The sequence below is a fragment of the Neophocaena asiaeorientalis genome, unplaced genomic scaffold (genome assembly GCF_003031525.2).
Source record: "Neophocaena asiaeorientalis asiaeorientalis breed wild unplaced genomic scaffold, Neophocaena_asiaeorientalis_V1.1 scaffold82, whole genome shotgun sequence".
NCBI lineage: Eukaryota > Metazoa > Chordata > Mammalia > Artiodactyla > Phocoenidae > Neophocaena > Neophocaena asiaeorientalis.
In genome coordinates this window covers 7,548,578-7,573,400 of record NW_020173068.1, presented here as the reverse complement: position 1 = coordinate 7,573,400, position 24,823 = coordinate 7,548,578, and the positions used below count along the sequence as shown (strand labels likewise).

The following is a 24,823-nucleotide window of genomic DNA, read 5'->3' as shown; positions in this document are numbered from 1 at the left end:
TGGAAATAACTATTTTCACATGTATCTCTTGGGCTTCTCTACTACAAGGGATTTACAAGGTCCCTTTTTGTGTGTTTCACGGACCAGTTGACAATCTGGTGAAGGTTTCACAGAACAATGTTTTAAATGTATAAAATAATATACATTAGAATTACAGTTTAGAAAAAACCAAGTTTGTGATATAGCAATATATGTGCCTCTTTATTAAGGCACTGAAAAACAAGAGCCAGCAGCAGATCTAATAACTACCATCATTTCAAAGATGTGATAAATATAAATTATCTTTTGAGAAATCTGCAGCAACTTGAATATGTCATAATACCTGTATTTTTTTATTTATAAAAAAAATTATACAGGGACTTCCCAGGTGGTCCAGTGGTTAAGAATCCACCTCCCAATGCAGGGGATGCGGGTTTGATCCCTGGTCAGGGAACTAAGATCCCACATGCCACAGGGCAACTAAGCCCGCATGCCACAACTAGAGGGAAGCCTGCACGCTGCAACGAAAGACCCTGCATGCCACAACTAAGACCTGACACAGCCAAATAAATAAATAGTATGCAGTGGTTTGTTACCTACATTCATGACTGAAGGAAACTATAAATTTCAGAGGTTAATGAAAATACAGATATAATATTTTTTTCTCATCCAGGTTCACAGACTCTTGCCCTAGTTGTTCCTACCTGGATGTAGTACCTCATCTGTGATCCCTTCTGGCTTTTAGGGCCTGGATTTGAGTCTCGGCTCTGCTACTTATTTTCTGGGTGAACTAGGATGACTTATTTCCCCCCCGAGACTCAGTTTTCTCATCTGAAAAATGAGGGAATTAGACTAGATCCTTTCTGAGGTTCCAACCAGGTCCTCTCCAGACTCAGTGACTCCTTAATTCTGGGTAGATTCTCAATGAATGGCTGAGACACAGTGGGCTGCAGTCATAACGGTGAGCACCAAGGTGAAGTGACAGAAGGTTTCGCACGGCTGACACCCCGCAGAGGGGCTGGTAGACCCGCCGTGTTCTTTGCAGCCGGGCCCTTCTTGCCCTGCCCAGCCCAGCCCCAGCCCAGGGGCCAAGGGATGTGCCCCTCACTGACCGTTCAAAGCGCATGACCTTGGCCAGGAGCATCTGCAGGGGCTCCGAGTAGTTCCGGTAACTATCCAGAACCTGCAGGAGGTTACAGAGGGACTGGATCTCGCGCTCTGCCCTCCAAGCGGGCTTCTTCTGCGTGATCTGAATGGCCCTTGGAGGGAAGTGACCCTGGAAAGAGAGAGCCAAAGTGACACAGAGGGCCCAGCAGTTTCCCCCAGGGGCTAGCAGGCAACTCCCCACACTCCTGCTTTCACACTTTCCCACTCCCCATACAATAGTGGCTGACATGTAATGAGTGCTTCCTGTGTGCCAGGCATCGGGATAGGCAACTTACACACACCGTCTCATTGAATCTTTACCTAAAGAAGCGAGGCACGATTATTATCCCCTTTGACAGATGACGACATTCAGGCAGGATTATTACCCAGATTTGTTACATGCCAAGGCCTGTATCCCCAGCTACTGATCATACTACCTCTGCTGTTCATTGACCACGCCCCCAAGTCAATAATGGGCCTCCCTGGGCTCCAAGGGCCCTTTGACACACTTCAGTCAGGGGAGACCTCCCCTGCCTCAGCCTATACCTCAGCATGCTCCTGGAGCCTAAGGAACAAAGAGAGCCTACAGAGACTCTTAGCTAACCCTCAGCAGCCAGGACTCGTGGACCAGGGGGCGGGCAGATCTACCCATTCGCTCACCACTCCTACCTGCCAGGGAAATGGCACCGTGAGTTGTTAACACCCCTCACTGGCTGCCGTTGCACTTAGGAGAAAATGTTAACTCCTACCACAGCCTGGGGCCCCACATGGTCTGACTCCCTACCTGCCTACTGCCCTCCAACCTCTCCTCCTGCCTCTCCCCTCATTCTCTAGCCTTCTACCCATATCTTGCAAGTGCCAAGCTCACTTCTGTCTTTAGATCTTTGCTTGGGCTGTTTCCTCTGCCCAGAATGTTCTTCCCCTGGGTTTTCACATGGATATGGCTGCCGCCTCCTCCTCCTCATTCTGCTCTCAGCTCATATGGTGCCACATCCTCAGGGAGTTCCTTCTGCATCATCTGAGCTAAAATAGCAGGCCCCCTTCCCAGCACTCTGTGAGCTCTGAATCATTCTCTTCAAAGCATTTAATACTTTCTGAAATGACCTTATTCTTTTTTGGTTAATGTGGATATTATCTGTCATTTCCCCACCCTACACACACACACACACACACACACACACACACACACGTGTAGAACTGCACTGTCCACTATGGCAGCCAACAGCCACATGTGGCTACTTAAATTTAAATTAAATTAGATAAAAAATAAGCCCCTCAGTCACACTAACGACAAGGGTTCAGTAGCTACATGTGTCTGCTGGCTACCGTTTTGGATAATGCAGACTACTAAACATTTCCATTGTCACAGAAAGTTCCATCGGACAAAGGTGCTCTAGAATATAAGCTCCAATATAAACACGATAGTGGCCTTGTCTACCTTGTTTTCCACTCTAGAATAATGTCTCATCTGTAGTGGGCACTCAACAAAATACATATTTATGGAAGGAAGGAATGAACACCGGCAGTCTTACATAACAGTAACCGTCATAGAAGCAAAAGGAAAGTGGGACATGATGCAGAATTCTGATCTTCACAACAACAGACGGAAAGGCAGTGTAGCACAGTGGTTAAAAGCACACAGGCTCTGCTGCCAGGTGCCTGGGTGTGAACTTTGTCCTGCGACTTCCCATTTGTGTGTCCTGGCACAAGTCTCTTCTCCCGGAGCCCCTGTTTCCCTACCTGATGATAACAGAAACGACACGTACAAATAGCAGGGTTAATACGTGTCAAGGGCTTACAATGTGCATGGCACAGAGCAAGGGCTATGGAAGTGCTGGTCTTTTTTATGGTCTGAATCCAATCTTTCTCCTTTCTCTCTCTTACTATCAATAATCCATTAGGATTTCTATCATAGGGTCTATTTATGGCAAAACAGATGCCTCTGGCTTCTATGAACCAAACTTATTTTTCGGGCCCACTTAGGGCCCTAATTCCTCCAGGAAATCCTTCTAATCACCCCTAACCCTTGAGACTCCTTCTGTGGATTTCTACAAAAGTGACAGTTTGTTATTAATTTCCTGGGTAAGTTTCATCTCCTTAACTCCTAATTAGCTCCTTAAGGGAAGGTGCGAATGTTACACAACCTAGCACAGTTATCCTTGTCCTTCAGTATCCACAAGGTGGGGAGGAAGGATTGGTTCCAAGACCCCTGCCAATACCAAAATCTGCAGATGCTCAAGTCCCTTATCTAAAATGCTGTAGTATTTGCACATCCTCCTGTATACTTTAAATCATCCCTAGATTACTTATAATACCTAACGCAATGTACATACTATGTAAATAGTTGCAAATACAATAACTAGTTGCTGTCTGCAAGCAGTATTCAAGTTTTGCTTTTTGGAACTTTCTGGAATTTTTCTTTTCTGAATATTTTCTATCCGTGGTCAGTTGAATCCACGGATGTAGAACCTGCAGATACAGACCACTGTCTGTATTCCCCACCACCAGACACAGATCTAGGCCTACCTTAGGAGCTCATAAAAATATCTGGAATGGGGAAAAGGGAATAGTATTCAAACAGAGCCCTGCCTGTTTCTCACACACCATTTTTCAGCGCTGTCACCCTCACTCACTTCAGGCCAGCCATCTCCTCATTGTGTTCATCTAGCATACAGGAAGGGTAAAGGAAAATAAGAAGGGCTGCCCATAATCCTACCACCCAGAACTAGCCATTTCATGTGGCATTCTTGTTTCCTGCCTTTTTCTTATGCATAAATAAAATTTTTGAAAATAACATAATACATGACTATTTTCCATTAAAAATCAGAACAATATATATAGTTAAAATCCCCTTGTACCATGTCACCAGTAACCCAGACCTGCTCTCCACCACCAGAGTTAACCATTTATATATATTATTATATACTTATACGTGTGCCCACAGAATATGTATAGAATTGTTTTATTTTTATTTGCATAAATGTTAGACTGCTGACATCGTTTATGCAACTTGTCTTTTTTTCACTCAATATTTTTTTAAACCATGTTTTAGAAATGTACCCATTGTTTCCAATGTCTCACAAATGCTATAATAAGTGAGTCTATGATTTTAAGCCTCTATAATTCTTAGGATTCTTTCTGAGAAGGTTAGCATTAGTAGACTATATGGAAGTTGAGTTTTCCAGTGTTGTCTGAGAGACAGCTTATATATGTATAAATGTGTGTGTGTGTGTATCAGCTTGATGGAGATGTAATTCACATAACATAATGATTTCACCATTTAAAGTGCACAGATCAATTTTTAGTGTATTCACAGAGTAGTACATCACCACAGTGGGTTTTAGAACCTTTTAATCACCCTAGAAAGAAACCTGGTACCCATTCGCAGTCACTCAAAGGGCAGGTTTTTAAATCGGGTCTCTACTCTCCATCTCTGTGCTGGAGACAGAGCCAGTGATAACTCATTCAAAAGGCAGAGAGGCCTTGCCTATATGATGGACTTTTCCTCTGTACTCGCCTCTCTCCTTCTGCTGCTATGCACAGAATTGCCTCCATCTCCAGAGCTCTGTGGCTCTCAGAGAGACCCCTAGTTTCTCCTGTCTGAAGGGTGAACCTTGGGTAACCTTCAGTGCACAGTGTCAGACACTAGCTGGTCTCGAAAACTGAAGAAAACTCAGGATTTGGAGGACTTTACTGTGCTTCATATACAATGCGGCATGAGAAATTAGATTATGCCCAGGGGAGGCAGTCAACAGAAGTCACACCTTGGTTCCAAAGGAGGAGGAGGCAGCAGCGTGGCACAGGTGGTCCTGGTACCAGTTATAAAGCTCTGTTCTCCCTGCTTTTCCTAGAGAAAACCCAGCATGGCTGCTCCAGGCCAGGGTCAAGTCAGGTCTACATTGGTGAGAACTTCAGATTGTCCCTATAAATAAGGAAGCCCCTTTAAAATTTTAATTTTAAATTTTAATTTAATATCCAGGATTTGGTGGGGAGAAGCCAGGAAGATAATAATGCTTGAAATTCGGAGAACAAATCACATAGTGCAAATGACATGAAGGCATTCCCTTCTCAGAATGGCCACCTGAGCACAGGTGAGAGACAGATGTGCCCAGCATCTATCAGAAAGTTTCGGGCAGAGCCAGAATTCAGACACAGGCCAGTGCTTTTCCCACCACCCTGATTATTTCTCTTCTGTCTGGGGCTCTCACATCCTCTCCTTTGCCTTCTACGGTTTTCCCACTGGTCCAAGCACAGGCGATCTCCCGTGCTGGTTCTGCTCAGCTATAAAGCAACAATGGGTTTGGGGTTTGGCTGGGTGGTGGTGGGGGGAAGGCTCACAGTCTTGGGATGCCAGAACTGAAAGGGATCACCAAGATCAGCTATTTTATAGGTGAGGAAACTAAGTGGCTAGCTCAGGGTGGCACACTGGGTTGGTGGCAGAACCTGGTCTGAACCCAGCTATCCTGATACCCAGCCCAGGGCTTCTTTCAGGCTATGATGCAAGAAAAAAAAAATCCCAGCAGCAAGGTCAGAGCTGTCTATACATACCGACTCTCCAATGAAGTCCATAGTATCAAATGTGATTCGGCCTTGTTTCTTTTTCTGGGGGGGAAAAAAAAGGAAGGGGGGCTGAGGAGAGGAAGGAGAATCAGCAAGACTGTTTCTAGAATTTTGCACTGAAACCCTTCTGCGTACCTGGGCCACTGTGGTAGGCAGGAAGCCTTGGGAAACCTCCTACCAGCTGGGCCTCTCATGTCCACCTCCGCTCAAAAGCCCCAGCTCCACACAAGACTTGGGCCCAGCATTGACAATGTATTATTATGGAGGCAGAGAAAGACAGGGGTGGGGAGAGGGAAAGGAGGATAAAGAGAAGAAGGATGGAGAGAGAAAAGGAAGAGAGAAAAGAAGCAAAAAAAAAAAAAGGAAAGTATAGAGAAAAGAAAGAGGGATAAAGAGGAAGGAACAAATAAAGCCAACCTTCATTAAGTGCCTATAATGAGCCAGGCATGGCTTATCGTTTTGGGTTTTTTTTTGCGGTACACGGGCCTCTCACTGTTGTGGCCTCTCCCGTTGCAGAGCACAGGCTCCAGACGCGCAGGCTCAGCGGCCATGGCTCACGGGCCCAGCCGCTCCGCGGCATGTGGGATCTTCCCGGACCGGGGCACGAACCCGTGTCTCCTGCATCGGCAGGCGGACTCTCAACCACTGCACCACCAGGGAAGCCCGGCATGGCTTATCTTATTCCATTTCATCATCAGGACAAAGCAGGTACTACTGAGCAGCTCCACTGAGGACCTGAAGTGGGTGAAGGAAGTTTCCCAAAAATCACACAGTGAGGAAATGGTCCTCATCTGAAGGATGGCCAGGAAGAAGAGGTATAAGAGGTCTTAGGGATGAACTAATTCAACCCTGTTTCCTAACAGATGCAGAGAGGATGTGGAAAGGGTAGAGAAAGGGGCAGAGAGAGAGGAAAAAGATATGTAGGGGGGAGTAGCAGGGGAGGAAAGGGACAAACAAGGCCCTGAACAGTATCCTGGGGCAAACCAGGACCCCCCATTCATCTCTCTGGGCACACCTCACATCCTTCCCCAGAGCCCACTCGGTTCCCTGTCCCCTCCCTCCATTTATAGTTTATACATCCATATGGTGCTTCTCAGAGAGGCCAATGAAAGAAAGACGTGATGTTCAGAAAGATCTGGATTCACATACTCCACTGAAAACCAGTCTACGGCTCTCTCTGCCCGACACTATGCCCCAACCCCCCGGCTCCCTGCCCGGAAGCCATATGACCCCCATAGGCTCCTCCCTGAGAAGCTCTGCTCCGCTCAAGACCATCCTGACAGAGCAGGATGTTGTTAGGTTTAGCCTCACACTCCTGTGATGACAAGCCTGACTCTGGTCTTCAGCTTCCAGCTGCCCAGGCACCAACCCAAGTCTCCTGGTAACCGCAGACTCCTGGTCTCCAGGGCCCTTTGCTTCACCACTGTGTGACACCCTGAGTCAGAAGGTCCCTCCTGAGGTTACGAGGCTCCTGCTCCAACCCTTCTCATCTCACGGCCCAATAACAGGGCAGAATCTGGCTGCAGATTTGTTTGGTTTGGCCACCAAAATGTCTTAAAAATATATGAATTTGAAAAAAATATATATGAATTTGAATGTCTTTAGATGGGGCAAGCCCTTCCCCTCAAGCTACCCCCAGGTGCCTACTCCCTGCTTCGTCTTAAACTCAGCCACATATACACAGTTACATTAGCTGCTGGTCCCTTAGAAACCAACCTAAGACACCTTCCTTTCCCCATCACCACCCCTCCACGCCCCTCTCCTTGGCTGCTAGGCTTCAGAAACCATTCTGGGAAATATTTTCGAGGCAATCGCTGGATGCAGTGGGGAGGCGTGGCTGGCACAATAGGAATCTGGGCAGGGTTTGTCTAGTTATTGGCTGGGGAAACTTTGGAGCCCTGGATAGTAATGAAGACACCCTTGGGGACCCAGAACAAGTTAACAGAATGGTGATCATCTTTTCTGAGCCAAAAAGGGGCTCAGCATCTACCACTGGGATAAAATATTTGAAATTGGGACCTTCCAGAAAATCTAGAAAGCAAGGTCACCAGAGAGGCCCTGCAAATGTCCCCTTCTTGTCTAGGTGGAGGGGACAAGAAAGAAGGCAGAGAAGATGAACAGTTGGTAGGTATTCGGGAAATCCTGGCTCCATTGTGGCTCCTGGATTTCTTCTGGCTGTTTTGATCACCCTTGGAATGGAGATGGCTTCTTCCCCACTCTTGATGTTTCTCTCTATGTGAAGGGGGTTGTACTAGCAGAACACTACTAGCCCCTCTCCTTTCACACTGAGAAGGAGTGACTTAAACTCTTTGGTGAATTTGGAAGGAGAAACCGGGCATGATCATCCCCTTCTCCATCCCTCCAAGCCCACATTCTGCTCTGCCCTTCCCTGCTGTGAGTGTAGGGCAGGAGACCCTGCTACTGCAGTGAATGCCTGCCTTGGTCCAGCACTGCCTGTGACTGGGGTCGTCGATAAGGCTGTCCAACTCTGGGGTTTAGTATTAGGTAACCCTCTGGCTTGATGACACCCGTCAGCTTCTCCAATATAAGTTTTGTCATTAATAAAAGTGACAGCTCAGTCTCCCATCTGCTTTACCCTTTGTCTTCTCTCTCAGTTGATTCAGAACTTGGGCTGGGAAGTGAGGTGCTATTTATTGGACCCCTTTAAACTGTGTATAAACCTGCTAAGCCCAGCAGCTTACATCCCAGAAAGAGAAGATAGGGTGCTTTCTGTGAGCAGTCTCAATGATCTGATATTCCCGAAGTCCCCTGAGGCCTTGGCGGAACATTCTACACACTCGGTTCATCCTAATGATATCCATGGTGAGCTGGTACAGCCCCTGTGGAAACAAAACAAACAAGATCTGTGGAAACCACCTGTTTTCAACAGTCAACAGCAGGCTGGATAGTGTGAACAAGGTGAAATGTAGTAGGATTAAACGCAGTGTTGTTGCTGGAACCATAGTTACACCTTTAGGAAGTTTTCAAGCCTGTTGAAATCATATTGGTAGCTTGAAATTGGCCATGGTGGGAGTATTTATGCCACAGAAACTGGCAACTACTACAAATGGGGGCATCTCCCTCCCCAGGAGCCTATTAAAGCATTCACCAGCACAGCTTTAGTTAACTGTGAAGTCCTTCACTTGGGTCCAGAAAATAATGTGCACAAGTAACGGCACGCCGTGAGGGGTGATGTAAAGAGCCTGCATGATGGAATCAGATGCATCTGAGGGAAGAATGGTCAGAGAGATGCAACAATGCTGGCTTTGAAGGCAGAGAAAGGGCCATGAGTCAAGGAATGTGGTGGTCTGTAGAAGACAGAAAGTCAAGGAAATGAATTCTTCCCTCCACCCTCGAGAAAGGAACACAGCCCTGCTAACACCTGGATTTGAACCCGTGCCAGACTTCTGCCTCCAGAAGATAATGTGTGTGTGTTTGTTTGTTTTAATTTATTTTTTGGCCGTGCCGTGCAGCATGCAAGATACTAATTCCCCAACCAGGGATCGAACCTGTGCCCCCTGCACTGGAAGCACGGAGTCTTAACCACTGGACCATCAGAGAAGTCCCAATGTGTGCTGTTTTAAGCCACTAAATTGTGGTACAGCAGTCAAAAGAAAACTAATATAACACCTAATCCAAGATAAGCCATCTTATCTTTTCCCTGGGAATTTGGAATTGGAGCTGAGAACAAATCAGCCTCTCCATCCCAATATGAATTGAGGAGTAAGGGCAGTCACCCTCTACCTGCAAAGTAAATATAAGGGACAGGGAAACAAGTTCAACACCAAAGAGACAAATGCAGAACGTAAAACAATCTACAAGTCATCTAACCCAGTTTCTTCAAAAAGTCAGTTGCAAGGGCTTCCCTGGTGGTGCAGTGGTTAAGAATCCGCCTGCCAATGCAGGGGACACAGGTTTGAGCCCTGGTCTGGGAAGATCCCACATGCCGCGGAGCAACTAAGCCTGTGCGCCACAACTACTGAGCCTGAGCTCTAGAGCCCACGTGCCACAACTACTGAAGCCTGCACGCCTAGAGCCCGTGCTCCGCCACAAGAGAAGCCATGGCAATGAGAAGCCCGCACACTGCAACGAAGAGTAGCCCCCACTCGCTGCAACTAGAGAAAGCCCGCGCACAGCAACGAAGACCCAACACAGCCAAAAATAAATAATAAATAAATAAATTTATTTAAAATAAAGGTCAGTTGCATGAGGAAAAAAACAAAGTGAGGGGGCTGTTCTAGACTAATACTCAAGAGACATACAAACAGGGCTTCCCTGGTGGCGCAGTTGTTGGGAATACACCTGCCAATGCAGGGGACATGGGTTTGAGCCCTAGTCCGGGAAGATCCCACATGCCGCGGAACAACTAAGCCCGTGCAGCACAACTACTGAGCCTGCACTCTAGAGCCCGTGAGCCACAACTACTGAGCCTGCACACCTAGAGCCCGTGCTCCACAAGAGAAGTCACCACAATGAGAATCCCACGCACCACAACGAAGAGCAGCCCTCACTCGCCGCAACTAGAGAAAGCCCACGCACAACAACAAAGACCCAATACAGCCAAATAAATAAATTTATTTTAAAAAAAAGAGAGACATACAAACAAATGCAAAATATGAACCTTGATTGGCTCCTGGTTCATAATAACAAGCTGTAAAAGACGTTTTAGGGACAAATAAGAAAAATACATCAGGTAGAGTCACGGGACTGGACATGGCACTAGAGTGTGTGTCCATGGGGGTAAAGCTCACACAATTTTGAGTGGAAAAAAGGTGAAATGAGATGCCATTTATGACACCATTTTTTAAAATGTGCTGCATACTGCAGGTTCTTATGGATACACACAGATATAATAAAAATTTTAAAATATAGACAGGAAGGGTACATATCAATCTCAGGAAAGTTGTTGCCAGTGAGGAGAAAGGGAGTGAGATGGTGAGGTGCTCTACCTGTAACTATAATATTTTTTAAAAATTACATATCTAAAGGAAATATGGGGAAAAGCTTTATTAATAAAATTAATATTTATTGCATACAATTTGCCATTGTCAGGCTCTATTCTAAGCCTATTATATGTATTGACTTATTTAATCCTCAATAATAAATCAATGCAGTAGGTACTGTTATCATCACCCTTTACAGAAGAGAAAACAGGCACAGCAAATCAAGTAACTTGCCTAATACTAATATTAGCCGCATGACTAATAGGTGATAGGGATTCAAACCCAGGAAGTCTGGCTCCAGAGTCCTTAAGTTTAACCTATTACTCTACCCTGATGCTGGGCCTTATTCTCTCTGACTCTCCTAATAGCAAGAAGGGTGAGTACAGAACAGTCCTCAGGGGCTCAAAGTGTAGCCAATGCCAAGGGCAGAGTAGGCTACAGCGCAGGGGTCAGAATTCAGTCTTTCCTTTGTGACTCCAAAAGGTACAGGGTGGCCACGTTTATCCGAGGCCGCCTCCTCCACTTGCCTCTCCTTTGCTCAAAGTACCTGTTTGTTCAGTCTTCCATTGTTCCCTCCCGGGGTCCTTGACACTCCTCACCAGGACACTCCTCTGCCAGGAATGGGACACCATATATCTCTTCATGGTTCCTGAGTTGGCAAATGGCACAACAGCCCCTTTGCTTTTCAAGGGTAGGACCACAAGTCTTTCCCCAAGAATCCAGTTATACTAGAAACAAAGTTTCCCTCAGTGGCAAGGTAAGAGCTCCGCTCCATTCCTTATGCCCAACCAACAGTGGCTGGAAGCCTCGTTCTAACAAATCTATTCTCAGGACCTCCTTATGTCACACTGGAAGAGTCTGGAAGGAAGAGAGGGCAGTGGGAAGTAACTGGAATCTGGGCATCTAACGTTTAGTGCACACTCAGAAGTATTGTCTTAGTTAACCCTCACAACTATTGTAAGGTGAGGGACTTCACACCCACTCCCTGCATGAGGCTAAGGCTCAAAGTAGCTAAATGACTGCCAGAGTCACAGGGCCAGCTTAAAGAAAGTAGGAGGCTTCTGGGCTTGGCGTGGGGACATCCAAAACCTCAGCCTGGGGACCACTCTGAGGCTTCGAAATTGGAGATGAGCCTGGAGTGTAGGTGCCTGGCACTATCCTATAAACCTTGTTAAACCAGCAAATCAGGAACACTCAGCAAACTGGAAGTCCTCAACCAAACAGGGTGCCAAGTGTTAAAAGGTATTTGGTGACTGGAACTCAAGGACTCTGAGGTCCTTCCAAAAGTGAAGCATATAGGTTATAAAGTACTTTTTTCTACTAGATCAAAGATGGCAGCTGAAAATCCCAACTTGCTCTTGTACTAGAATCCTCAGTGAAAAACTGTGATTTCAAGTTACCGCCTGATGTGCCATTCTTATCCAGCTAAGCACCCCCAGACTGATAGCCAGGGAAGGGTACTGAATACCGTGAGGACAGCTGGACAGCTGGGAAGAAATCTTCAGGCTCTAAATTGCTAAATTCAAAGGCCACCAGTCCTGGGATGAGACACTAATCACTTACAGAGGTGAGAAGAGATAGAACTGGTTTATCCCCCCTTACCTGGAGAAAAGATGTAAAGAACTCAGGAAGAAACAGGAAGAAAACGTTTCAGAAAAAGAGAGAAAGAGAGAGAAGCAGTGTGGTTGCCTCCCCAACCCCAGACCTAGACTTGAGGAAGAAAATATAAGAAGATCCCCTACTACAAATGTTTAGAGGGTTTCAGAGAGAAACGACTACTGGACATGGGGAAAGCCAAAGAGACAGTAGGAGGTAGATATGGACAGGGGGGTGTCCCACCAGTCCCCTAAGTTGCCCCTGAGTTGCCTCAGGATCCAAGTGACATGGAGAGGACCAGGCTAATGAGGGGCATTAGAGGATGCCGGTAGGTAGAACCAAAAACCTGATGGAACCTCAAAAGTAGACACTCCCAACTTCATCTGTCGCCAGCTGTGGTCATCTCACTAGAATAAAGCTATAAAGATACATGAAGAAAGGGCAGGGCTTGTTCAGGGAGCATAAAATGTGGCTGGAAAGTGAGACGCCTAGGAGGTATGGCAGGCAGTGGGGTTAAACTGGCAGAGGCCACGAACCAGCCACCCATGGGCCAAACTGAGTTTGCAGACTGCTTTATTTGACCCACATGGTGTTTTGGTTAAAATATTGTGAAAACTTAACTTCTTTATCTTTAGTTGGGGAATGGGCTCTCCAATTCACCAAAGTCCTCACCTCACACCACCATGTTGCCTGTGAGCATGTTACCTATTTGCAACCCCTGGTACAGGATCTATATGGCCTCTTTCAGGTCTAAAATCCTCTGACTATAATCAGGGGTTGCAAAATGGTAGTCTACAGGCCATATCTAGCCTGCTGGCAAGTTTTGACAGAGTTTTCAAAAATTTTTGAATTAGTTGTCAACACTTAAATACTGGGATTTTATGAGTAATTTTCTAGGAAAAAATAATTTACCAAAGTGACCCAAATAGAAAACATCTAATAGACTAATTTTCATAGGAGAAATAGAGAAAGTTGTAAAAGAGCTTTCTCACCACCACTACCACCAAAAAAGAAAAGAGTACCAGGTCCTGAAGTTTTCACAGGCAATGTCCAATAATCCTGATGTTTCTTAAACTGTTCCAGAGCATAAGAAGAAGGAAAACTATCAAATTCTATTTATTAAGCAAGGAGAATACTGATACTAAAACCTGATAAAGGTGGCATGAAAAGAGAAAGCTAGAGATTCATTTCACTTACGAATATTGTTTTAAAAATCTTAAATAAAATATTAAGCAAATGAAATTCAACAGCACACTTTAAAATAGCATATCATTCCAGGAATGCAAGGATGGTCAATAGAGAATGCATAAATATAATGTATTATGTTAGATGACTAAGGAGAAGAATCATCTGCTCTTCTTCATACATTAAAAACAATTTTTGAGAGAGGCACACACATTAACGAACATGTCATTCTTCTTGGCATTTGGGGCTCCAACGGGCTTAGCATGCCTCTGTCAGGGAGGAAGAAATTTTCCTCTTCTGTACCCTTTTAGGTTCTTCTGGCTGGTCTAAGAATTAAATTGACATGAGACAGATTAACAGGAGAAAATCAAACAAAAGTTTAATAACATGTATACTTGGGAGAGACCTGGGAAGCTGAGTAATTTGCCAAAATGGTCAAAATCCTCACCTTAAATTTCAGCTTCTTCAGCTAAAAACGAAAGAGGATGTTGAGGGTTGTGGTTTGGGACTTCAAAGGAGAGGAAGGCAATTTTACATGGAGATATAAAAAAACAAATATTTGGTAAACAAATGTTTCCTGGGTCATGCAGAGACAATGGGACACACAATGGACTCTGATCACTAAGGTCCTGCACGTTTCCCCTACCATACTCAGCTCATATTCTCTGCAGGTATCTCTGGCATTAGCTCTATTCCAGGCCCTTAATCTAAATTCTCTAGGTTAGGTAGCTAAGGGGGAGGTAAAAAGAAAGACTTCTTGAGGTTTCTGTTTCTTAAAAATAATCAGGTTAAATTAATCTTAATGCCAAAGGGACACATTTTGGGGTGGGAAATTTTGCTCCCCTAGCCCTCAGGGCTGTCCCATTGGTTGAGGGCTGCTCCTAAAGGCATTCACTCGCCAGCATTTCTGGGCTGAGCAATCCAGTGGCAGAACAAGCCCTCTGGCAAAGGTGTTCAGAGTAGGAACCCATCGTGTCAATGAAGAAACGGCAAGTGCCGAGAAGACACAGAGGGTTCAAGTCAATAGAGAAGGCCTGGGACTGAGGTCTCAGGGGAAGAGAGCTGGCAGCGCTCTGAGTCCTCCAGAGAAGGTCATGCACCTTGAAGGCAGAACCAACAACACCTTCTGTTGAACACTGGGACTGTGATGTAAGGGCTGGCTCTGGGAGCCTCCGTGGTACCACTGGCACCAAGGAGAAGCAGGGAATGGACCAGGGAAACACACAGACATGCCATCTTTGCAACGCTGCAGCTGCCAAGCTCCATCTGCCGGGAAGAGGAAAAAACTAAAACAATTCACTCACACAAAACCCGTGTCCTAAGGAGCTTCGCTAATGACCTTAAAGGACTTCCTGCCAGCCTGGAATTCTACTCTAGTCCCCTCTCCATGCAGAACTCCAACAAATAGCTTGACCAGGAAGAACTCACTTCACTTGAAGGGGAGTTATAGTAAAAAAATAAATAGCACCGGACCTATATAAATATATTACAGAAAAGTGGGAGGGGGGAGGCAGGGAACAAGGAAAACAAATATTAGATAAAAGGCACTCACCATAAAAAACAAAAAAATTAACATGAAACAGATGATAATCATGAACAGCAAAGGACTCAAAGGGCTTAATGAATTTTAAAGCAAGAGATCAAAGCAAGGATGCTATAGTTCAAAGAAGAGATGATAAAGCAACTGGAGGAGATGGCACTGGCAGAGCTCAGGAAAGAAAGTATTAAAAAAACAACAACACCACCTCAGAAGTGAAGGTAATTTCAGAAACATCAACAAGGAAGCGAGCCTTGCTGAATACAGAGGATAAGATTGCAAAAAGCAAGTGAAGGAGTTGGAAATGAACAATTAAAAGGCAACCAAGAAATAATATAGCTAACAAGTATGGAGACACAGAGGGCAAGAAAGTGGGAGGGTTAAGCACATGGGTTTCTTCAACTTTTATAGCTGTAAATCTTAAGATACCTTTTAAATCTTATAAACCTAGAAACAGATGTCTAAGCACATTTAAAGATATAAAGGGCACTAACAATAATAATTAAAACTGGATAGGAAAGGATGAAGAAAGGCAGAAGTATAACAATTATCTTTTTTTTTAAAGGTCAGTGTGAACTTTCTAATTTATTTTATTTATTTACTTGTTTATTTATTTTGGTTGCATTGGGTCTTTGTTTCTGTGCGTGGGCTTTCTCTAGCTGCGGCGAGCGGGGGCTACTCTTCGTTGCGGTGCACAGGCTTCTCATTGTGGTGGCTTCTCTTGTTGTGGAATGCGGGCTCTAGGGCACGCAGGCTTCAGTAGTTGTGACATGCCGGCTCAGTAGTTGTGGCACACAGGCTTAGGTGCTCCACGGCATGTGGGATCTTCCCAGACAAGGGATTGAACCCGTGTCCCCTGCACTGGCGGGCGGATTCTTAACCACTGCACCACCAGGGAAGTCCTAATTACTCTTTTTTTGACTTCTGAATTTTGTACTATCTATCTGTCTATCTATATGTATATACATCTCACCTATTCAAATGACTGAATCAGTTTATAAGTAATAAAACAAAATCAGTGCAGTCCAATAAGGAACACAGAGCTACTGGTAGAGCACCACAGTAAAAACAGGTTCATTGAAACTGGGAACTAGGAGGGTTGCAACTGAATAGAAATCAGTGAAAGGAGAAAAAGGCAAAAAGATGATGAATTATCTAGGCTACTGAATTTACACTGGTTTATCAAGAATGAGACTTACTAATAAAAAGAGTTAGTTACAAACATAATTACATACAGAGGGTTAGATTGAGCACCCTAGACCAGTTATCTTCTTCAGTTCATCAAAACATCAAAAGATAAAACAGACCTTCATCCCAAGATCAAACATATATGATAAAAAAGGTTATCAAAAAGAAGTTAATAGTCAGTAGAGACCAGAGCAAGCCCCTTAGACTTCATAATAAAAAATTAAACATACACACACATACACATACACACACACACACACACACACACACATACACATACACACACAAATGGAATAGCCTGGGGCTTTTTATCCAAACCACCTCATTAGCAAGAGGAACCTGCTTCCTCTTCACCATGAGCACAGCTGGCCCCCTGGAATGATGTATGCAGTATGTGGTGTGTGTAAATGAAATTACAGGATTACCAAATCTGTTGAAAATCTGAATTTCTTGATCACTGGTAACTTATTTTAAAATTTTCTATTTAACATCTCACATTTTTAAAAATAATGCAAAATAACAAGTGTTGTCAAGGATGAGGAGAAATTGGAACCCATGTGCATTGTTGGTGGGGATGTAAAATGGTGGAGCTGCTGTGGAAAACATAAGATGGTTCCTCAAAAAATTAAACATAGAATTACCATATGATCCAGCAATTCCACTTCTGGGTATGTAAGAAGATAGGGTAGGGGGTCCCCAGAGAAAGAGAACCAGACATAGCTTTCTTGACATAAGAGTTGTCATTTTTGACCTAAGACATTTTGTGACCTAAGCCTGGCCACGGGCTTGTCCTTGAACAGGTCTCAGTATTAGGCACAAGATGTAACAATAGCAAAGATTATAAATCAGTTGTAAAGATTCCCAATTCTGTTTCAGTGGTAAAGATTGGCCTGAAACGCTCTACCATTACATTAACTGGAACCTAAGGGATGACGATGTTGACCTTTTCTGACCCTTTAGTGACTTCAATCAACTAAAGCTTGGACTCTGCTGACCGCTCAAACCCCTTCATGAATATGCATGTGCCCTTGGTTTAAAACTTTCCCGATTTTGCTGTTTGGGGAGACACTGCTTTGGGAAAGATCCCCAGTGGTCTCCTTACTTACTGTAAGTAATAATAAATCCTTCCTTCTCCAGATTTTTGGCTTGGTTGTGTCTTTTGGCTCGATACTCACCAAGAGGTGAACCCAGTTTTTCGGGTAACAAGTATGTACTCAAAGAAATTGACCGCAGGAACTCAAAAGAGATTTCTGTACACCATGGTCCATAGCAGCTTTATAAACAATAGTCAAAAGAGAGAAACAGGGATTTCCCTGGTGGCACAGTGGTTAAGAATCCACCTGCCAGTGCAGGGAACACGGGTTTGAGCCCTGGTCCGGGAAGATCCCACACGCCGTGGAGCAGCTAAGTCCGTGTGCCACAACTACTGAGCCTGCGCTCTAGAGCCCCTGAGCCATAACTACTGAAGCCCGTACACCTAGAGCCCATGCTCCACAACAGAAGAAGCCACCGCAATGAGAAGCCCGTGCACCTCAACAAAGAGTAGCCCTTGCTCACCGCAACTAGAGAAAAGACCAGGTGCAGCAATGATGATCCAACGCAGCCAAAAATAAATAAATAAATAAACTTATTTGAAAAAAAACAAAAACGAAAGGGAGAAACAACCCAAATGTCCATTGACAAATGAATAGATAAACAAACAAAATGTGCCATATATATAGTGGAAAATTGGCCTTAAAAAGGAAGGAAATTCTGATACATGCTACAATGTGGATGGACCTTGAAAATATTAACTAAAATAAGACACAAAAGCACAAATATTGTATGAGGTACCTACAAGAGTCAAATTCATAGAGACAGTAGAATGGTGGTTACCAGGGGCTGGAAGGAGGCAGGAATGGGGAGTCATTGTTTAATGGGTTCAGAGCTTCAGTTAGAGAAGATGAAAATGTGCTGGAGATGAATGGTAGTGACAGTTACAGGACAATGTGAATGTACTTAATGTCACTGAACTGTACACTTAAAGATGGTTAAAATGGTAAATTGTTTTTGTGTATTTTACCACAATTGTTTTTTAAGTTTAAAAAAAAAGTATGTTGCTGAGACAGGAGGGAAGGGGGCAGGGCACAACCTTGAAAAGAATGACACAGCGGTTGAGGATACGACAAAAACTGGTTAGAACCAATTAGGCCTAAGATGGCGGAAGATTCAACTAGACCTTGAACCTTATTATACACTCATTGTATTACATTAGTGTATGCTAAATGACACACCCACAGGCACCATGACAGTTCTGAGGCTAACCATAAAAGGCCAAAAAGTGGGCAGTGGCCCAATTCCTGGAAATCCCCACCCCTTCCCCAAAATAGTTGGAATAATCCTCCCATTTGTTAACCTATGAAATTACCCAGACCATAAAAACTAACCACCCCATATTTCTGGGCCACTCTTACCTTCTGAGATGGCCCACACTCTGTGGAGTGTTTCTCCCAGGGCCTCTCTTGCCTTTTAAGACGAACTGCATTCTGCCTATGGAATGTGTGTCTCTGCTTTCACTTTACTATGGCTCGCTCTTGAATTCTTCCCTGTGCGAGGCCAAGGACCCTCACTTGGTGGCCTGCCCCAGGAACTCACCCAAGACCTGGGACGTGACCATCCTCTTGTGCCCCGCTTTCCTGCTACATCTTTACAAATGAAGAGGACAAAGGTGGTCTTCTCCCCGTCCTCATTTTTCCTCTGATTATAAAAACGTAGCCTACTTAATTCTTGGAGCAGATCCCTCTTCCCTGCCCACTTGTATCCTTCACAAGCATCCTATATTAATAAATCTACTTCCTGCCTATCACTTTGCTTCTTGTTGAATTCCTTCTGCGCTGAGACATAAAGAACCTGAGCTTCATTACGTTCTGAGCCCAGGTGTGTGGTTTCAGCTGAGAGACTGTGGGTTCGAGTACCCTCCTAAGCCAGAGATTGTGGGTCAAGTCCCATCTGAGGTGCAACTGGGTTTGAATCCCATCTAAGATGTGAGGTTTCGAGGCATGGTTTCATTCCCCTTCTCCCACCCTTCCTGAATGATTCTGTTTAGAAGCCATTAGTTGAGCCATTAGTTGAGGCCAGGCATAGCAGGCATCTGTCTGGGGGCAGAGGGAGGCTGTGGTGGGGTAGCACAAGGTGCTGGAGCCCTGAGCAGGGTGAGGGGACTGGGGTGAGGGCATGGTGGTGGGGGACAGGGTTAGCGTGCAGCAACAGGAGACTGGTTACATTCAGGAGGGCTGGTCAAAGAAGACCGTGAGAGCCAGGTTTCTCTATGTCAAAGAAGGGAATTAAATGTATAGAAAGAGAGAAAACTAGAATAAACCCTGTGGTGTTGGACTGGAGTTGAATGTGTTGGTGTGAACTCATGGATTTCAATATATATAGATAGGTGTAGAAATAAACAGATATAAATGTAAGTGCACTTACCGTATATACATACATATATACCCTCCCTCTGTCCATGAGAGAGCCTAGGAGCAGTGACCATTCCAACAGCAATGAACAAACCCACTGCCCAAATCTTGGTTTCTAAACACCACTAAAAGAACAAGGGTTTCTTGGAGAAATGACTGAATCCTGAGCTGAGACAGAGAAGGTACAAGATATGCTAGAAAGTAAGAAAATACTCAAAAAATGATGGAGACGTATCAAAAGGACACAGAAGTCAGCCTGAAGGGGCTCCCACTGGTCAAATCTGAGATCATTTGAGTATCAGAATAAATAATGAATTCCAGTGGCAAGCAAGATGGAGTAATCCCATTACAGCCTCTCTCCCTCATCCGTTACAACTAAAAACTCTGGACAAAATACAAACAGCAACCAACTTCAGAATCTGAAAAGCAAATAATGCCAAGTGGATTTTGGAAGTAAGGGTAGTAAAAACTTGAAGAAACAACCCCAGTGGGGCTGAGTTTCCTGGTATAATGAAAGACACAAGTTACTAAACAAAATTCAGTTGTATTTTTATATACTATCAAACAATTAAAAATCAAAAAATTTTAAACAGTACCATTTATAGTAGCACTAAAAACATGAAATACTTCGGTATAACAAAATATGTGCAGGTTCTGTATGCTGAAAATTATAAAACATTGATGTAAGAAGTTAAAGAACATCTAAATAATACCAGACCTGGTACTAGTTCTTTTTTTCTTTTTAAATTATTTATTTTATTTATTTTTGGCGGCACTGGGTCTTTGTTGCTGCATGTGGACTTTTCTCTAGCTGCGGTGAGTAGGGGCTACTCTTCATTGCAGTGCGCGGGCTTCTCATTGCGGTGGCTTCTCTTGTTGCGGAGGACGGGCTCTAGGCACATGGGCTTCAATAGTTGTGGCATGCGGGCTCAGTAGTTGTGGCTCACAGGCTCTAGAGCACAGGCTCAGTAGTTGTGGTGCATGGGCTTAGTTGCTCCACCGCATGTGGGATCTTCCTGGACCAGGGCTCGAACCCGTGTCTCCTGCATTGGCAGGCGGATTCTTAACCACTGTGCCACCAGGGAAGCCCTGGTACTAGTTCTTTTACATATATTCTCTCATTGACTCTTCAGAGTCATTCTGTGTGGTAGTTATTATCCCCAGGCTCAGAAAGCGTATACAACTTACCTAAGGCCATATTATAAAAGAATTCATAGCAAGTTTATTTGTGATAGCCTCAAATTGGAAATAACTCAAATGTCCTTCAATGGGTGACTGGTTAAATACACCGTGGTACATCCACACCATGGATTATGACTCAGCAATAAAAATGAACAAACTATTGATACACACAAAAACCTGGAAGAATCTCCAGGGAATTATTCTGAGTAAAAAAAAAAGCCAATCCCCAAAAGTTACATACTAAATGATCCCATTTATACAACGTTTTTGAAATGAAAAAAATTAAAGAGATGGAGAATAGATTAGTGTTACCTGCGGTTGGGGATACAGCGTATGGGAAAGGAATGGGTGTAATTACAAAGCAGCAGCATGAGGGATGTTTGTGATGATCAAACATTTCTAGGTATTTATGGTGGTAACATTGCACTAATCTACACGCGACAAAATTGCATAGGCCTATATACATACACAAATAAGTGTATATAAAACTGGTGAAAACTGAATAAACTCTGTGGATTACATCAATGTCAATTCCCTGGTTTTGATACTGCACTACAGTTATGTTACCACTGGGGAAAACTAAGTGAAGTCTGCACTCTTTTTGCAATTTTCTGTGCATCTATGATTATTTCCAAATAAAAAGCTTTTTAAAAAAAAGTATCGGGGCTTCCCTGGTGGCACAGTGGTTGAGAGTCCGCCCGCCGATGCAGGGGACACGGGTTCGTGCCCCGGTCTGGGAAGATCCCACATGCTGCGGAGCGGCTATGCCCATTAGCCATGGCCGCTGAGCCTGCATGCCCGGAGCCCGTGCTCCGCAACGGGAGAGGCCCACGTACCGAAAAAAAAAAGAAAAAAAGTATCTAGGCTTCTGTTCCACAACCCCCAACAGTGTGCCATCAAAAGACAACAAAATCTCTGTCTGAAAGAGTCTGGAAATCATTACTGGAGCTCTCGTTTCACAGGCATGGTCTGCAATCCACTGCTTGTCCTCTTTAATCAACATTTACTGGGCTTCCCTGGTGGCGCAGTGGTTGCGAGTCCGCCTGCCGATGCAGGGGACACGGGTTCGTGCCCCGGTCCGGGAAGATCCCACATGCCGCGGAGTGGCTGGGCCCGTGAGCTGTGGCCGCTGAGCTTGCACGTCTGGAGGCTGTGCTCCGTAACGGGAGAGGCCACAACAGTGAGAGGCTCGTGTACCGAAAAAAAAAAAAAAAAACATTTACTGAGTGTCAGTTGGGAGTCAGGCCTTGTGTCAGAAGCTAAGTGATATGAGATGAATGATTTATCATGCATTCCCATGGGAGCTCCCAACTAGTGCTAATAAAAATGTCTAATATGATAAAAGCATTGGACTAGGAAGTCAAAAGAATTTTGTCCTCCTGGAAACACTTACTAGGTTTTTGATTTTGGACCAATCCTTTGCCTCTTGGTATCTTGATTTCTTAACCTGCAAAATTCAGAATAGAATGCACGTAAATATATATTTTAAACTTAACCTGAGTCCTCCGGATGGGTTCAAGGCTCTCTGAAATTACCTGAAATTGTATGCAGAAGTATGTAAGTGCATCCTCCTTCTAGGAAGAGGTATTATTTTTTTAAAAATAGATTTTGGGGGCTTATAACTGAAACTGATTTTGGATTTAATCTCTGAGGTCCCTTCCATTCTAACATTCTACAATTCTAGTAGAACTCTAAGATGTCTCCTTCTATCTCCAATGTTCTGTGATTCCAATAGGGATGGAAGAAATGGGCTAGAGCTCTAACACTCGTGATTCCCAGTACCACAAGAGTTCGTTCCCTTCTGCAAGAGGACGATTCAATTTTTCAACATGGAATTCTAAGCTCTTTATGATTTAACCTCTAATTGACCTTCCAACCTCAGCTCTTATCCCTTCCCCAGATCTCACCTCAGCCTGCAGTTTCCACAAAGCTTTGCTCTGTGCCTTGGTACAGACAGTGCCTTCTACCTGTAATGTCCCTAACTCGACCCTTTTTCTTCTTGAGTCTAGGCTTAAAGGTCCCCTCCTGAGTGAAGACTTCCAGGACCCCTCATCCTTACAGCAGGGTTTGGTGGGCTCCCTTAGCCCTGGATACCGACTGCCTATTACCACACAGGAAATAGGACTGTTGGTTCACTCAGGGCAGCAAACCCAACTGCCAAGGGGCCTGGCAGAGGAAGGAAAGGTTTGAAGCTGGTAGGTATGACAAACTCTAGGCCCCTGTTTTCCCACCTTTGAAAAGAAAATAGGGAAAAATATTGGCTCTGAGGAAAACGACAACCTGAGAGCAATAGTAAATGAACTCTTCTGAATGTTAATGTAACATGAAACAACATTCTATTTCAGAGAACAATAGGGAATGGTGGGTGGGGATTGAACCTCACTGGAACAGAGTATCTGTCTAAAGGAAGGAGACTCAGCTCCAGCTAATTGTTAACTGGCAGGAATGTGGGTTGGTCCGGTGCAGCCAGCTTGTCCACTTTTTCAAGAAAAACTGGAAATCCAGACTTGCACGTGAAATCTCAATTTTTACATATTACTAACTAAAAACATTAAAGACCCACTGTGATGACTTTCAAGGTTTTCAGGCTGTGGAAACTGTTCTGTGAGGATCTACTTCAACCCATTTACAAGAGCACATCCTATGGGGGAGGCAAGTTTTATATCAGGGCCACTGGTGTGTTGATGGCTGTTAAAGAGGCCCACTCATTCTGCATAGAAATCAAAGGTACTGCAAGGGTTATACAAAATCTTCATAAGGGACCCCTGTCTCTTCCTTAGTTTCCCAGTCTGTAAAATACATACAAAACATATTTGTGAGCCAGTTGTCAAAAAGAGTATCACTTACCAAAGGGCTGTCAGAGCTACATGCTTTTACCTGCATCATCTCACTGAATTCTCATAACTACTAATGAGGTTTTTACTTAATGAAGACAGACAACTGAAAATGTTTTACTTAATGAAGCAATTTACTTAATGAAGACAAACATTTAAAAAGCCCTTTCTTTCCAAAGTCTTCACTATTTAATCCTCTCTGCAACTCTGGCCTAAGGCAAATAAACCCTTCGGGGATTCCCCCAAGGCAACCTGACTCCAATAGGGTAGCACAGTTTTACCGTTCAACGAATGTATAATGAAAAACATACGTAATGTAAAATTTTCTAGTAGCCACATTTAAAAGTAAATGACACACGTGAAATTAATTTTAATTATATATTTTATTTGACCCAATATATGCAAAATACTACCAATCCAACATGTAACCAATATAAAAAATTACTGAGATTTTTTTTTCATACTAAGTCCTGGCTGTATTTAACATTACATCACAACCCAATTCCCACTAGCCACATGTCAAGGGCTCAGTAAGCATATGGGGCTAGTGGCCACTATATGAGGCTACGCATTTAGTCTATTTAGGAATCCTGAAATTAAAAGCAAAACCCACAGAGCCACCTGTCCCTTGGTTTCAGAGGCCACGCCAAAAAAACAAAATCGTAATGGCAAAAAGTTCTTGAGCATTTACTTTGTGCCATAAAAAGGGCAACTTTTACTACGTGTGTTGCAGATCTTACACACGTTATCTTGTGTCATCCTCGCCACAAGGCGGGTGTACTGTCCTCCTCTTTTGAGCGAGCTAGAGAGAACTTTCCCGAGTTGGGTCCTCCTCCAGCAACCCGACCGCCGTCCCGCTCCCGCCACCCGCCGGGCGCCAGCCCCCGGGAGCCATTGGTTCGCCATCATCCTAATCAGGGTCAAGTAAGGAGGCGCGCACGCAGGGGCAGACGCAGGTCACCTGCGAGCCGAAGCGATCTAGGCGGATAGGGACCCTTCTGGGCCCCTTCTCCTTAGGCTTGGGCTTGCGCTCGGGCTTGGGCTTGAACGGCGGCTCCGACTCCTCCTCCGACCCCTCCTCCGGCTCCTCCTCCGACTCTTTGACTTCTCCTCCTCGAACTGGTGCTCGTAGGCGCCACCAGCCGGAGCCAGCCATTCCACGCTTCGACTGGTCGGCGGGCCGCCGGTAGCCACAGCCTCCTGCCGGGACTCAGGAACGCGAGG

The 24,823-nt window shown here is 44.6% G+C and overlaps 1 protein-coding gene across 1 annotated transcript in view; it reads right to left on the bottom strand.

The window, feature by feature from the left end:
- The window catches only part of CNBD2 (cyclic nucleotide binding domain containing 2), a 62,686-nt gene extending 37,879 nt beyond the window's left edge, over positions 1 to 24,807 (bottom strand). The window contains exons 1-5 of the mRNA XM_024743241.1: positions 24,561 to 24,807; positions 22,159 to 22,212; positions 8,388 to 8,525; positions 5,674 to 5,727; positions 1,092 to 1,255 (exon numbers count right to left, since the gene is read on the bottom strand). Of these exons, the coding sequence (XP_024599009.1) occupies positions 1,092 to 1,255; positions 5,674 to 5,727; positions 8,388 to 8,525; positions 22,159 to 22,212; positions 24,561 to 24,755 (605 nt within the window). The 5' untranslated portion in view covers positions 24,756 to 24,807. The remainder of the gene's footprint in view (positions 1 to 1,091; positions 1,256 to 5,673; positions 5,728 to 8,387; positions 8,526 to 22,158; positions 22,213 to 24,560) is intronic.
- Between the last annotated feature and the right edge of the window lie 16 nt (positions 24,808 to 24,823).